Consider the following 15,189-nt stretch of genomic DNA (forward strand, 5'->3'; position numbering starts at 1 on the left):
TTACTATGGTAACACGATATTCGCCTACGTACAGGCTAGACCACGCCTACTGATGGGAAAAAGCTGTTTCAAAATGTCATTCATGAGTCAATTGAGTGTTCGTCCTCCAGCCAAATGGCTAGTAAATGTTCAAATTGTACTAGCCACTCAATAAATTACCATTTTTTGGCTGGTGAGTGATGCACATCTAACAGCCACTTGCATATTTTACCAGCATTTGGCTGGTGGCTGGTGCTGATTTTGGACCCTGGTTGTAGCCATACCATAGGTCTACGCTGTATAAAATGGTTGTAGCAAGAAAAAGAAAGCAGTCATGAAACCTGAGCCAGGGTTACCAACTGTCAACAACCAGCTGGAGTCATGGCAAAATGACATCCTTCAGACAGGCCTGTGAGAATACTTGCTACAGTACAGTACTGTCTGCCCTCACAGGTGTTTTTATGCTAATTAGACCTCTGCTCAGGTGAAAGTTGGCAGAGCCATGTAACACATAAGGCTACCTGATGTCACCAATCACTGTGTACTAGTAAGTATTAAAAGATATAAGTTGTCCCACCCTAACAAGTTCAATGATTCAGTGACTGAATGATTTGGTGGAAAACAGCCCCATCTTCTGGCAGAAGGGCCTTATTGGGCCTATGTCTAATGATACGGAATGGCTTAAAGGTCCAATGGCATGAAAATTTCACTTTATGAGGTTTTTTACTTGTGTTGACTTCAGGTCACATGGACCCATTTTCAATTTTTGTTTTATATCAGGGAATATGGGATGTAGAAATAAGCGCTGAAAATGTGTAGAAGAAAAATTTAACAATTTAAAACGTTGGAAAAAGCAAAAACAAACTGTGAAAAAAAGGCGGCAAAAACGTTGATAAAAACTGTTTTTTTCAAGGTTGACGGGAGAACAACACAAGGGTTAATATGCGTTCCCCCAGCCTGCCTATGGTCCCCCAGTGGCTAGAAATGGTGATAGGTGTAAACCGAGCCCTGGGTATCCTGCTCTGCCTTTGAGAAAATGAAAGCTCAGATGGGCCAATCTGGAATCTTACTCCTTATGAGGTCATAAGAGGAAGGTTACCTCCCCTTTCTCTGCTTTTCCCGCCCAGAGAATTTGGCCCACCAATGAGAGAGAGACATCATGGCTTTCAAACGAGCAAAGTGGCAGTTGGTCAAGGCCACACCCCCACTCTCCACCTTGCCCCCCCCTCTCTCCTCTTTAATAGCTACAGACACAGAAATGGCACATCCTAAGTAAAGCTCATTGTGGGACTGGCTCTAGTAGCTGTAATTCTGCACCAAGGCTGAATTTCGGGAAAGAGACTTCAGATACAGTATTAGGGGACCACTAAGGCCTATATAAAAGAGACTTCAGATACAGTATTAGGGGACCACTAAGGTCTATATAAAAGAGACTTCAGATACAGTATTAGGGGACCACTAAGGTCTATATAAAAGTATCCAAAGAGCACCATGTCATGGGACCTTTAATCTGAGTACTCGGAGGGAAAGTTGAGTGATTTCAAATGATAACCACGTGTAACATCACAGGGCTGACTCCCGTACCTACGGAGCCCCGGAGGTGACATGGAGGAAAAAATACATGTACTGGGGGAAAACACTAAACTTGAGATCTTGACTTTCAAACTCGAGATCTCGAGTTTGTGACATGGAAGAAAAAAAAAAACGAAAACAAAAAAACATGTACTGGGGGCAAACATTAACTCGAAGATCTTGAGTTTCAAAGTGATCCAGATGTGTTTTAATGTAGAAACATTTTCTATAAACTCTGGGGGACTGGCTCTTACAGGCTTGCTGATGCACAAAGTAAATCAATACAATTAAAATGTTAAAATTAATTAACATGTATTTTCAAATATGGATCGTCACTATGAGAGGGAAGAATCGCGCTGTCACATCAGGAGAGAAATAGGAAAATGCTGAAAAAGCTGTTGTGTAGCAGGTTAATTGAGACTTTCACACTGATATATGAGGCTCATAAGAAACGTGAATATTCTCAGTCAGTGTGCATAGGTGTGATTGGCAAAGGACAAAAAAGCAGGAAAATATATGCCGCATCCATGACGCCGCGAAAGCTATAAAACTGAATGAAACACCCCAAATTCAATGAAAGTAATCATTAATATTACTTGCATAGAACGTTGTATGCAGGGGTTAAATTGGGATTTGTTATGTGGGGGGGGGGGCTCTCCCTCCCTTTTTTTGAAAAATAAACCACTTTCTGGAGAGTTTTGTGCAAAGAAATGGAGAAATTGAGTCTTACATGATATGTGCAAAACTGCAATGTTAAGAGCCTATACTTTGCATTGTTGTAGTATCAACAGGTATTAGGGCATTTAGCATTTACGTTACTGTTAATCAGTCATCACTTGATTACACATTGCATTACCTTGTTATAATATAAATAATGTGCCACATGAAGAGACAGTGCAGCATATGACAGTAGCAACAACTGAGAAGATTTGGGTCTGTGGTGACCAGGTCCACCTCACACAAACTTCCTTCTCCCATTCTCTCTCTTTACTACCACATACACACACACACACACACACACACACACACACACACACACACACACACACACCCACACCCACACCCACACACACCCACACAGACAGCCCTGACACTGTAGCCACACCAGCCCACATTACCACGCCCATGCAGCCCCACCCACAGACATGTCAGAATCAGAATCAGAAAGGGTTTTATTGCCAAGTACGTTTTTTAACACATACAAGGAATTTGTTTTGGTGTTGTTGGTGCACGTCACACATTCTCTAGATGGAATATTAAACAATATAAGTATAGGTATAAACAATACAAGTATAAGTATATGTACACAGTATGTATTAAATTAAAAATAAAGAGTAAATAAAGATATAAATAAAAAATAAAGAGCAAAGAGCATTACAGCAGAGAGAGAACAGTGGCATGTAGAGCCAGAGGTGGGGTGTGGAGAGAGTCAGGGTGGGTTCCGGGCCTTGTTGATAAGGCTAGTGGCGGAGGGGAAAAAGCTGTTCATGTGACGTGAGGTTTTGGTCCTGATGGACCTCAGCCTCCTGCCAGAGGGGAGTGTCTCAAAGAGTCTGTGTCCGGGGTGGGAGGGATCGGCCACAATCTTTCCAGCAGAGTCTTCAGAGTCCTGGTGGCGTATAGGTCCTGGAGCGGTAGCAGATTGCAGCCAATCACCTTCTCAGCTGACCGAATGACACGCTGCAGTCTGCCCTTGTCCTTGGCAGTGGCAGCAGCGTACCAGATGGTGATGGACGATGTGAGGATGGACTCAATGATGGCTATGTAGAAGTGCACCATCATTGTCTTTGGCAGGTTGAATTTCTTCAGCTGCCACAGGAAGTACATCCTCTGTTGTGCTTTCTTGACGAGAGAGCTGATGTTCAGCTCCCACTTGAGATCTTGGGAGATGGTAGTTCCCAGGAAGCGGAAAGACTCCACAGTGTCAATTGTGGAGCCACAGAGGGTGATGGGGGCAGGTGGGGCTGAATTCTTCCTGAAGTCCACAACCATCTCCACTGTCTTTAGAGCGTTGAGCTCTAGATTGTTTTGCTTGCACCAGTATGTGCATTCACTAATGACATTTGTGTACAAATGGTGAAATAATATAAGCATTACCTTATGTAACAGATTTTTAAACATTTAATGTAACTGGCAAACAATGCTTACTGCTTTTTAAAGAGCACACGTTTATAACAAATTTTTATTTATGCCGTTTGTATGCTGTTACTGTCATTCTCTACAGTATGTTGTTCTTTGTTGTCACTGTCTGTCTGTTTGATTGTCCATGTTTCTGTTGACACTGTACATATTGTCTGTCTGGTTCTTCATCTTTTCATCCGTTTTAACTCTCTCACTCTGCAATTTAAATGTTTTTGTTTATATGATTATACTTCAGGGTTTTTCCTTGCTCAGAATTTGTCTTTGCAGGAACACACAAAGCAGGGGGGAGGGGGTCTGGGGTTTTGAGGGTAAAAGACTTCAATTCCTGCATTCTGATACATTTTTAGGCACCAATTTATGGTAAAAATGTCAATATTTATTGCTAGGAAATCACTAAATTCTGGTGGCAGGTAACAATTCAAAATACAAAATATAATGGAATATTATTATATTCAGTAGTCCAGCAAGGGGGCTTTCACATCCGGGACATGGGCCGGATACGACAACACTTGACCATAAAGTCCAGTTATTTAATTAGCATGAACAGGGCTTTATGGTCACTTTTTTCCCCAAGGAGCATGTTTTGCTCCCAAATTGAAAAATGTAGGATTGACTTAGGCTACTTAATCAGTGATGTTGAATGTTGTCATGTGTACTCCTATAGGCCTACACTTCGCATCAGGCGTTAAAACCAACTGTACCGATTTTTTAACCGGTGTTACACCGAAATCTGTGACCCATCGAGATCGGTGTACCCCTACCTCAACCTGAACCAAACCCCTGTCCCTAACCTTAACCATGGAAGGGGGCGCTACGCTTTTAACAGGAGGGACACAGATCACGACGGGTCACAGATTTCGGTGCAACACCGGCAGAGCTCTGCGCCTGTCAGCAGCGGCGTCTCACTGCGCAGCCGGTCCCCCAGAGCAGCATGATCACCGGGAGGGTCCGGTACAGCCTGAACCCTGCAAATGGAGATCCCGTTTGAAGTTGACGTGTTTGATTTTGACTGAATGTCCCAATTTAAGTAACCTCTGATCGGGTCGTAGTAAATTAAGTACCGTAAATTTAAGATTAGGTGTTGGTCATTCTCAACACCTTTCTAACCCCCCACACACACACACACTTATCAACTCTGGACTCTGTGCTGCTACCAGCCTGTGTAACGTACGTTACTCACCATCGATCGACTGTTAGCTTCAGCTGGCTAACGTTAGCTGTCAACTTCCCGACTAACGGTTACCGCTAGCTAGTGATCTAGCGAGGATTAGCCCTTCAGACCACAGTGGACTTCAGTGGAATCTCCATCCAAACTCCCGACTGGACCTTCATCTGCCACAACTGCTGGACTCTTTCAAATACACGTACTCCCTGTCTCCGCCGATCACTTGGTAGCGTTGGTCAGCTCTCAGCTTACGCCAGCTAGCTTCTGTTAGCTTCCACTGACTGACGGCTCGCCCAGCACATCTGTTTGCTGTAGAACTCTTTTAGCCATGTTTCCCGGCTCAACACTAAGTTAGTGTGGGCCACTACCTCTCTGCACTGCCGAAAATGGTGCTCCTAAAATATTCCTCACTGCAACTTCTCAACGTCATCTGCTACGTCGCTTGCCGGAGTGATATGAAGACATGAATCAGAGGCACAAAAAACGTTGACAGCAGTGGCGGTCATAATGTTTACCAATAGGTCTACCCCCGACCCGTGCCTTGTGACCCCCCCCCCCCCCCCCAAAAAAAAAAGGATTTGCATGATTTATGTCTGCGTGTATTTATTTATTTAACGAGACTTAAAGTCATGTTTCGTCGTCCACAGTCTGAGTCCCGCCAGACTCCCTTTAAGAAACCTGTGATTTAAACTTCAGCAGGCTGTGACAGTCCACTCCGCTCAATACTGGTACTGGTTCTCCCGGGCTTCCCTTCCCTCCAGCAGGGCCCAGCAGTACGGCCTGGGCCTCCAGCTGCGTGGTGTCGGTTTTGGCTCCCAGGAAAGAGGCAGTGAGCTCCAGATCCTGCGGCCGCAGACGGACTCTGCAGCCCCGCTATAGCTCCTCTCCGTCCACCGGCCACCGGCAAAGGCAATGGAACTTCCCGCCGAAATCGACGTACAGGTCGTCCTGGACTACGTGGACGATCCTCCCGATCACCACTGTGTCTTTGACCTGTCCCATCTGGATCAGTGGGGACCGGCGCAGCAGCGAGGCGAAGCTGTGTTCCTGCCCGGGGGAAGAGACGCTGCCGGCGGCCACGGAAATCTCCGCCTCCCGCTGACATCTGGATCACTTTGAGTTTAGTGTTTGCCCCAGTACATGTTTTTTTTTTTTTTTCCTTCGTTTTTTTTTTCCTCCATGTCACAAACTTGAGATCTCGAGTTTGAAAGTCAAGAGTTTAGTGTTTGCCCCCAGTACATGTATTTTTTTCCCCCCTCCATGTCACCTCCGGGGCTCCGTAGGTACCAAACCACTGTATTACTCTTTTTTTCTTTTTTTAAATGAACCTGATATAGTTTTGTAGGCATTCATTCTGTTTTGTTGTTCACTATTAGAGGCTTCAAGATCAGAGGGTCATGGAAAGAGTGGCAATGCATTTTTGACATTTTTTGTAATCGATAATAATAGTAATATTGTATAATGATAATAATACAAAATAGAACACCATGACAGACAACATAAAAAAGCACATATATTAAATAGGTGACGTGAATTGTCAAATAAGAGAACAATGTGCAGAGTGTGTTTGCTAAATACTGTACTTCCTCTACTTGTTCCTCCTCCTTTTGATCAGATATGAAGCTGACGTGTGAGACATTTTGAGGTCATCTCCTCTTCTCACTTTTCTTTGTTCAGAGCAAAGACTTCCAATGGGAAAACTTTATAAAAAAAATACTGGCCAGTCTCTGAGTGCATTCATCCATCAGTATTCCCAGTTATTTCACATCATAAAACACATTATTCATTCATCTACTCACAGACACAACTGACACGGAGTTAACAGTCTATGTGTGTTTTTGCCTTTTTTTTGTTGTTATCATTATTATTATTATTATTATTATTATTATTCGGTTCTTTTAATAACTGTTTCCTTTCTATTTGGCATTGCTTGTGAGCCAGCTTGTGACATGTTAAATACTAGTTTGATGACAAGCCATAGCCGTAGTCTAAATTAATATTACATAACGTCAATGTTCATTTCGTTGTGCAACCCTGTGTTGTGCAATGGCAATACAGTAACCTTGAACTATGGGAATTAACAGTACACCAGTACACAAACAGGAGCATGGCCGGAATGTGGCCAGCATAAGAAAGCATTGGATAGAGTAACAGAAAAAAGGTTTCTAACCAATAAACTTCACAGTGAGTTGATGACCAAAACCGAAACAGTCAAACATCTTACCTTATACACTTGTTTCCTGCTCCTCAGTACTAAAATGTAATACACAGATAGTAGAATTAATTTAATGAATGAAATAACAAAGTGTCACACAACTTGACTGAGGAAAGACCACGCGTGATTTTGGGTTTAAGGGTTTATTTTAACTCAAGTATACATTTCATTTGCTTGTAATATTTGCACTACACTACTTGTTTACTTTTGCACTATTAAGCCATTTTCTCATAAAAGCTCAATACTGTATATTAGCTAAATGGGAATTTGTAAGTACACTACACATACATGTTGGGTTATATATGTTAAAAAATACATTTTAGACAAACATTTAAAAAATAAAAACACAGAACTATTAGAAATCATTCAGAAGAGTGTAATGAGTTTTGCAGAAACAACTGAGAATAATAGGATAATACCATAATAATTCATATTATTATTATATATCAATGATCATTCTAACACCTACATGTAATTTGTTTTCCACTTATGGCAGCTGCACAAGTTCTCATGAAGAACCTTTCCTTCCTTACAGCATTGATTACAAAGACATGAAAAGCATTCATCAAAGAGACAGACAGCACTTGTTTTTGAAAACAGAAAGCTGATTTCATCACTTCTTCCTGTTTGAAAGTATGAGATCTCTGATTAAGAGAAAAAAATTGTTTTTTCTACTGTCTGGAGTAGGGACAAAAAAACCCAGGTTCACAGTGTTTCTATAAAGACTGCAAAATAAGAAGATGGCTTTCCAGTCACATCCGTGTCTCAGAATCAAAAACACAAGAAAATGACATAATTAAAGGACATAAAGGACTGTCTTACCAAGAAAAAACACACATGCTTTGTACAAGCATACACAAACAATACAATTTCAATAATTGCACCAGTTCTCAAAGTTAAAAAGGAAGGCACACCATCAAAGTATCAATAACTGCACATCTTTCTCATTCACTACTTTGATGGCTTGAACTGATTTATATTTTTGAGGTTGAGAACTTGAGTCCAAAATTGTTATGCTCAATAATTACCCTTCAAACAAGGTTAAATCACTTAGCATCAAAAGACATTAAGGCAAGATTTTTTGTTGTTGCAAATGCTCTCTTAAGCTATAGGGGACCCATCTGGGTTGTGACAGGATCCTAAAAGCAGACATCCAGCTGAGGTTTTGAAACAACTATTCCATTTTAATTTTAGTACCATACATGTGAACCAAGCACATCCTTAGAAATATTTGTTCTGAATTTGCGGATGACATGATTTAAAGAAATAGTTTGACGTTTTTGGGAAATAATCTTGTTCACTTTCTTTGCAGAGACTTATTTGTGAATGTCTGTCTATTCAACATAAGGCTTCAGCTAGCTGCCAGTAGCACAGCTTAGCTATGCATAAAAACTGAAAACAGGGGGAAACAGCTAGCCTGGCTCCAAAAAATACAGAGCAAGGTTAGCTGTTAACCCCTGTTTGTTTTTTTTACATGGAAGCAGAGGTGATTCTAGATCTTAAGCTCCCTGCACTGCTGACTGATCCCTTCTTGTAAGCCACCAGGAACCTCTTGCTGATGATCCCGTGTTTGTAAAGAGCTAAGAGCAGCTGGTTACGGAACTTCTCCCCAATGAAGGCGTACAGCACTGGATTCACTGCACAGTGCATGAAGGCCAACACTTGGGTCACATCTAGCACCATTTCCACTGTATAGCGAGTTTCACATGTCTCCATTGGAAGTGTTCTGCCTCGTATGAGTGTGTCAATCAGGACAGTGATGTTATAAGGCAGCCAGCACAGAACGAATGCTGACACCACTGCCAGGATGACACGTATGGCCTTTTGCTTTTGTTGATTGCGTGCGTGGAACAGTGTCACCAGGATCCAGCCGTAGCAGACAGTCATCACCACCAGTGGCAGGAAAAAGCCCACAAGGTGGCGCATGACACGCAGACTAACACGCCAGTGGTCACTGCTTTCACCGGTTAGGTTTTCATAGCAAATGGTTCGGCCCAGGTCATCAACATGCATGCTCTCCCTCTGAATTGCCACGGGTAAGGACAGCACTCCAGCCACCAGCCACACCACACCGCACACCACTTTCACCAACAGGTGATGGGAGGTCAGGACACGTGTAGCTCTCACAATGGCAAAGTGGCGGTCAACACTGATGCACACCAGCAAGAAGACACCACCGTATACCGATGCCTCCTGGAAGCCCGACAGGAGTTTGCACAGGAAGTTGCCGAAGATCCAACCAGAGTGAGCATTGACGGCCCAGAACGGGAGGGTAAGACAGAAGAGAAGGTCTGCCATCGCCAGGTGCATCAAGTAGATATCTGTGCTGGCTCTACCTTTCTTCATAGAACACACCACATAGACAACTACACTGTTGCCCAACAGGCTGAGGACAAACACGACCATGAAGGTGATCATCAGGCCAAGGCTATTAAATCCAGGCGCAGTTACACTGCAAGGAGTAGATGGTTCATCTTCATACAGAGAAACATTGTAAGTGTAACTCAAGTCACTTAGATCAACTCCCTCTGTTATCTGCTGCAAAATAAAAACGAAATCATTACAATATGTCAAGTAGCAGAAGAAGAAGGAGCAGACAGTTCAGTGTTGCCATAGTTGCACAATAGAGAATAGAAAAGTACAGTTGAAGCTGCACTACGCACTAGGTAATGATTATTAGCCTAAATCCCAGAGTGGGGTGCCATCTGACCGAAATTGACATGGTTACGTTTTTTATTCGCCCAATTAATAGGAGTAGCAGTATTTCAGTAAGGTATGGTCGCTTGTGGGGTATCTTCCATAGACAGTATGTAGAAGGTATATTCTCCGTACAGTATCAGAATGAAACACAAGTTACCTACTTCTTAAAGGAATAGTTTGACATTTTGAGAAATACGCTCAAATCACTTTCTTGACAATAGTAAGTTGTTACGTTTGACCAGAGCAACAGCTGGTCATGTGTCGACCGGTCTCATCTAACTCTAGAAGAAATTTAAATACAATTTCCTGACTGACTGGTGTATGAAATTGCTTAATGCAGCCTTTAATAGTTAAACATTTGACAAAATGTACTTATAGAACTTAAACATTGCCTCATAAACCATTTGAGACCTCCAAACTCTCCTCAATTATTATTGCGAATAATAATAATTATTATTACTTATACATGTCATTTAGCTGACGCTTTTATCCAAAGTGACTTACAATTATATATACGTCAGAGGTAACACGCCTCTGGAGCAACTAGGGGTTAAGTGTCTTGCTCAGAGACACACTGGTTGATGTATCGCAGTGGGAATCGAACCCAGATCTCCCACACCAAAGGCATGTATCTAATCCACTGTGCCATCACCAATATCACCATATCACCATTTAAGACATGCATTGTATTGTATCATATTAGCATATATTTACCATACAATTGCACTAAAAGTCAAAACAAACCATTTCTTAGCCTTGTGTGTATTGGTCTTTTTTAATAATAATATAAATAATAATAATTATATTTATAAATTTGAATTTGAATGACAATTCAATACCCCAACTGCAACCTGAAAATAACACAAATTCAGAAAGTTTACCTGTTTTTCCCCATCTTGTTGATTGGTTCGAACCAAATACATCAAAACACAAACGATCAAAAGTTGCAGCTTCATCCCTCCTTTCTTGTTGCACACTTGTTTGGCAAGAAGTGTTGTCTTTACTTGCAGACCTGTTGTAACGTGTGTGTGTGCTGATGGCGGTTTTGCTGATTATCTATTAGCAAATTCAAGGGAAGTAGGCAAACCATAGATTTTATCTGCCACATGACTTCTTCTTCATGTCTTCTCTCAAAACCTAGATGTCAGTTAGATGTTGGATGTTGATAAGATGAACCTGCGAGTGAAACTGATAACATAACAGCAAATAACATACCTTGATATGATTTGATGATGTTTAAAATGGTTCTTCATTCTATAATAAAGTAATTTACCAAGTTAAAAATACCCATGTTGCTACCATAGTCACAAGGTAAGATAAGATAAGATAAGATAATATTTATTGTCTGTTATACAAGGGTTACAGAACATTTTCTTTGACAAGGCTCCAGTCACAAAAAGACATTCACACAGACATATAAAAACAAGACATGGGGTGTTCATTTTGTGCTGTTCAGTATGGCTATTGCAGAGGGGATGAAGGATTTCTACAACACAGCTACACCCATTTTTTGACTCACAGACCAATCTCAAACCTGTTTTGAATAACAACATTTGTAAGATAGTATTTCTGCAGAGTACATAATGTGTTTCAGTCTGGTTTCAAATGTAACATCACACTGAAACAGCCTTATCAGAGAAATCTGTGATCTCAAGTTCAAGGTTTGAGTTTTCCATTTATATTATGTATTGCCTTACATGCTGCCTTTAACAGTTGATAATGTTATTCCATTGGCCTGTCAAGATAACCTGACACCAGATGGTTTGTTACACAGAACCGTCTGAGAAGCCATCATTGGAAACTGTTTGGAAAAGGACAGACACTTAAAATAATACCTGGCAGGTGATTGGATAAACCATCTGTCATCTGTTGCTTCAGATATGATGACTATATACAATACAGCTTTTCAAAAACATGTCTAGAAAGGTGCATGCTCTGAGGATTAACACTTTGTATTAAATGTGCGTAGCAGCATAAAGTAAGGGATTTAACCTTGTCTTTTACTTCACCTTCAGCAGTTTGATGAATACAGACCTTGATTCTTAAAACAGACCCAGACTCATATAATGGAACGGGCATTGGCTTGTGCTTGCATAACGTATGAAGATTATATATTTTTCTAATGTTACATGTTCTTCCTTTTAATTCATTTAAATCCTGCTGTTTTGACTATTTGTCCAGTAGAGGGTAGCAGCAGTCTTGATCGATGTGTTCACTGCAGAAATTCTCTGGGACATACTGGAATAAGAATAAGAAAAACAAAATAGTTTTTGGTTTTATTACAACTTTATGGGAGTGCAACACTAAATTGCTGAAGAAAAGCAGATTATATTTGAAATAATCATCAACAACTATAAACCAAACTAATAAAAACAACAAATACTACAAAAAAATATAAGGAGAAAGACAGCAATGTGACACAATTTGCTTGGTTTAAAAATACTTCAAAAAGGTCCAATGTCTGTAAAACACCTACAATGTAACAAGAGTAAGGGAAAGGCCGTCTTCAAGGTTTCAGACAGACGTACAGAAGACATTCAACATGGGAAGCATGCAACACAATGTACAGTACCTAATTTTGGTGTGTGGTGTAGGCCTATCATAAACTTACTTGAAACAACTTATTACTTTTTAACTAGTTTCTTAATCAGTAACTCATTGAAAAGTAGTTGCCTAAACGCAATTCTTTACTAAATACTTATAACCTACGAATCAATACTGATCATAAATCTCTTCAGAGATGGATTTTTTTCACAATGTGTGATTATGAAACATTGAGTCTTTACACATAGACTGTGTTTACTCCACTTTGTAGGACTGACACCAACCAGCTGTGACCATTTAAGTCTCATATATTTACAAAAATCTTTCTGACAGCATCGTAAATGTCTCAACATGATCTGCATTTGGCCAGTTATGCATATAACTGAGAAAACGTTCTCCAGCTGGAAAGCAGGAATGTCATCAGGGTTATCAAGTAAGCAGTGCCCACAGATGTTTGGCTGACATCACATCACAAGGCTCCCTCCCTGGTGGTGACCCTAGACCTCTCTTCTACCTGCTCTCAGCGCTTATTAAAGGACATGTTTTCTAATATAACCCATGCTGTCCATTTAAAGGTCCCATGGCATGAAAATTTCACTTTATGAGTTTTTTTTTATGTGAGTTCCCCCAGCCTGCCTATGGTCCCCCAGTGGCTAGAAATGGTGATAGATGTAAACCGAGCCCTGGGTATCCTGGTCTGCCTTTGAGAAAATGAAAGCTCAGATGGGCCAATCTGGAATCTCCTCCTTATGAGGTCATAAGGAGGAAGGTTACCTCCCCTTTCTCTGTTTTGCCCGCCCAGAGAATTTGGCCCGCCCATGAGAAAGAGAGAGAGACATCATGGCTTGCAAATGAGCGAAGCATGGCAGTTGGTCAAGGCCACACCCCCACCCGCCACCTTGCCCCCCCCCTCTCTCCTCAATAGCATTTAAAGCTACAGACACAGAAATGGCACGTCCTAAGTAAAGCTCATTGTGGGACTGGCTCTAGTGGCTGTAATTCTGCACCAAGAATTTGAATTTCAGGAAAGAGACTTCAGATACAGTATTAGGGGACCACTAAGGTCTATATTAAAGAGACTTCGGATACAGTATTAGAGGACCACTAAGGCCTATATAAAAGAGACTTCAGATACAGTATTAGGGGACCACTAAGGCCTATATAAAAGCATCCAAAAAGCAGCATGTCATAGGACCTTTAAAGACTGCTGTCTTTTTCCATTGGTCGGACCACAGGCTGCTCTAATCAGCAAATTGTAGCCTGAATGATTGGACAGAGGTCAAATGTCATTCCTTGTCCCTCAGCCATTCCATGTGCTCTAATTGACCAATACGTACAGTATTTAAAAAGTTGTAAAATGACACAACCAAGAAAGCAGTTAAACCTACTTTACAAATTTACCCAGCAAGTAATCAAACGAATGAATCTAAATTGTTCATGGAGGAAATGACAGTAGTCCTTGGTGACAAAAATGGTTAAGCTTGTGAGACACTTTCTAAAGTATTAACCCTCAGGGTCTAAGGATGTATTTTCCTCTTAGCTCTATAGAAATGTATTACCTCTGCAAGACGTTGACACATGGCTGTGCAAGGCACAGTGAAGACAAGGCCTCTCTTAGTTCCATCTAACCCTGGTTTCCAGGCATTCCTTGTCCCAAAATAACTTTATTTATAACCTTACAGTTCAGAACAATAGACCACATTCAGTGAGCGTCTGGTGACTGGATGCTACCCACAAAGAAAACTCCATCTCTTACAAATTGATCCAACATATACAGTGCTGTAAGTGGGATTAAAATACACTCAGTTGCCAGTTTATTTGGTACACCTAGCTAAAACTACAGCACTACAGTGCTTATACAACAGCCCTGCATTAACCCTACCTTCATTAAAATCTTCTCTTTTTTTATTTTAGAGAGGTGTTGATCTGTATGGTCATTTAGGAGGATGTTGTTTGCTGTGCTATGAAATTGTATGTTAAACTGAGAGCAGTCTCTAATATTTAGTCAACCTTTCCTGATATAAAAGGGGTCAGTGTTGTATTACGCAACTTTTCTATTATGAAGAGTGCTCTGTCAACAGTAGTGTCTTGGCATGTTTCCATCCCTATACAGTATATCCACATATGAACCTGCAGTTCCTTGTCAGTGGTCCTTCCAGCAGACTGTGTCTTCTGGAACATACTATGGAGCCAAAGTGCTGATGACCGCTCTGGGCTAACCACGTAACTCAAAAGGAATCTCAAATCTTTCTTTGTTTTCTCACTGGTCTTTCTGAAAAAAAGTGAAACATGTTCCTATAGGGTTTGCTAACAACTTGGCTAACTACTTTAGCCAATAACTTTCAGTGTGGTGAAGTAGCTCTGAAAACCCAATGTATGCTACCTGCCAGCTAACAAACAGCAGTTAACATGTTATGACCCAGCTCTTAGGCCACAACAAATGGAGACACACCATGATAAAGTTGGAGAAAAGAAATAGATACTTTATTAAACCAAATCAAACCCAATTAGACTAAATTAAAGGAGTATTAACATGTGGTTGTCAGTATAGTCTGTGGTGTAAGCGTGCATGAGCGATAGATGTGAGTGAGTGTGAAGTGCTGACAAAGCATGCAGATAAACTAAAGCAACATAACCAAAATAAACCAACAGATAAGGGAGAGCCAGGCTTAAATAACCCGGGAACACTCAGGTGTTCCAGGTTACACTGACGATCCACCTGCAGAGTCAACAAAGAGACATGTGAATCACACAGCAAACAAGACACAGCAGGGGTCGTCACAAGACAGTTAGCATCTAGCTGGTGGTGAACAGTAGAGCATTACTCCTCGCAAGTCCTTGCTAGGCAAAGCACCGCTGTATCTAAGCTCAC

At 41.2% G+C, this 15,189-nt stretch overlaps 1 protein-coding gene and 1 pseudogene across 1 annotated transcript; both read right to left on the bottom strand.

Annotated features, from left to right (window-relative positions):
* Positions 1-5,527: 5,527 nt before the first annotated feature.
* LOC116044570 lies at positions 5,528-6,497 on the bottom strand (annotated as a pseudogene).
* Positions 6,498-8,537: 2,040 nt separating this feature from the next.
* cxcr2 (chemokine (C-X-C motif) receptor 2) lies at positions 8,538-11,057 on the bottom strand. The gene is made up of 3 exons (XM_031291416.1): positions 11,047-11,057; positions 10,655-10,749; positions 8,538-9,611 (listed from the first exon to the last, which is right to left on the bottom strand). The coding sequence occupies exons 2-3, from the start codon at positions 10,727-10,729 to the stop codon at positions 8,544-8,546; spliced, it is 1,143 nt and encodes a 380-aa protein (XP_031147276.1). The 5' UTR covers positions 10,730-10,749; positions 11,047-11,057; the 3' UTR covers positions 8,538-8,543.
* Between the last annotated feature and the right edge of the window lie 4,132 nt (positions 11,058-15,189).

The sequence above is a fragment of the Sander lucioperca genome, chromosome 8 (assembly GCF_008315115.2).
Source record: "Sander lucioperca isolate FBNREF2018 chromosome 8, SLUC_FBN_1.2, whole genome shotgun sequence".
Lineage (NCBI taxonomy): Eukaryota > Metazoa > Chordata > Actinopteri > Perciformes > Percidae > Sander > Sander lucioperca.

Bases quoted from the DNA above. Each gene is read 5' to 3' on its own strand.
- cxcr2 (XM_031291416.1), bottom strand. From the start codon at position 10,729: ATGAAGCTGCAACTTTTGATCGTTTGTGTTTTGATGTATTTGGTTCGA. The intron at 9,612-10,654 runs GTAAACTTTCTG...TTTATTTTGCAG, and splicing joins AACAAGATGGGGAAAAACAG to CAGATAACAGAGGGAGTTGA.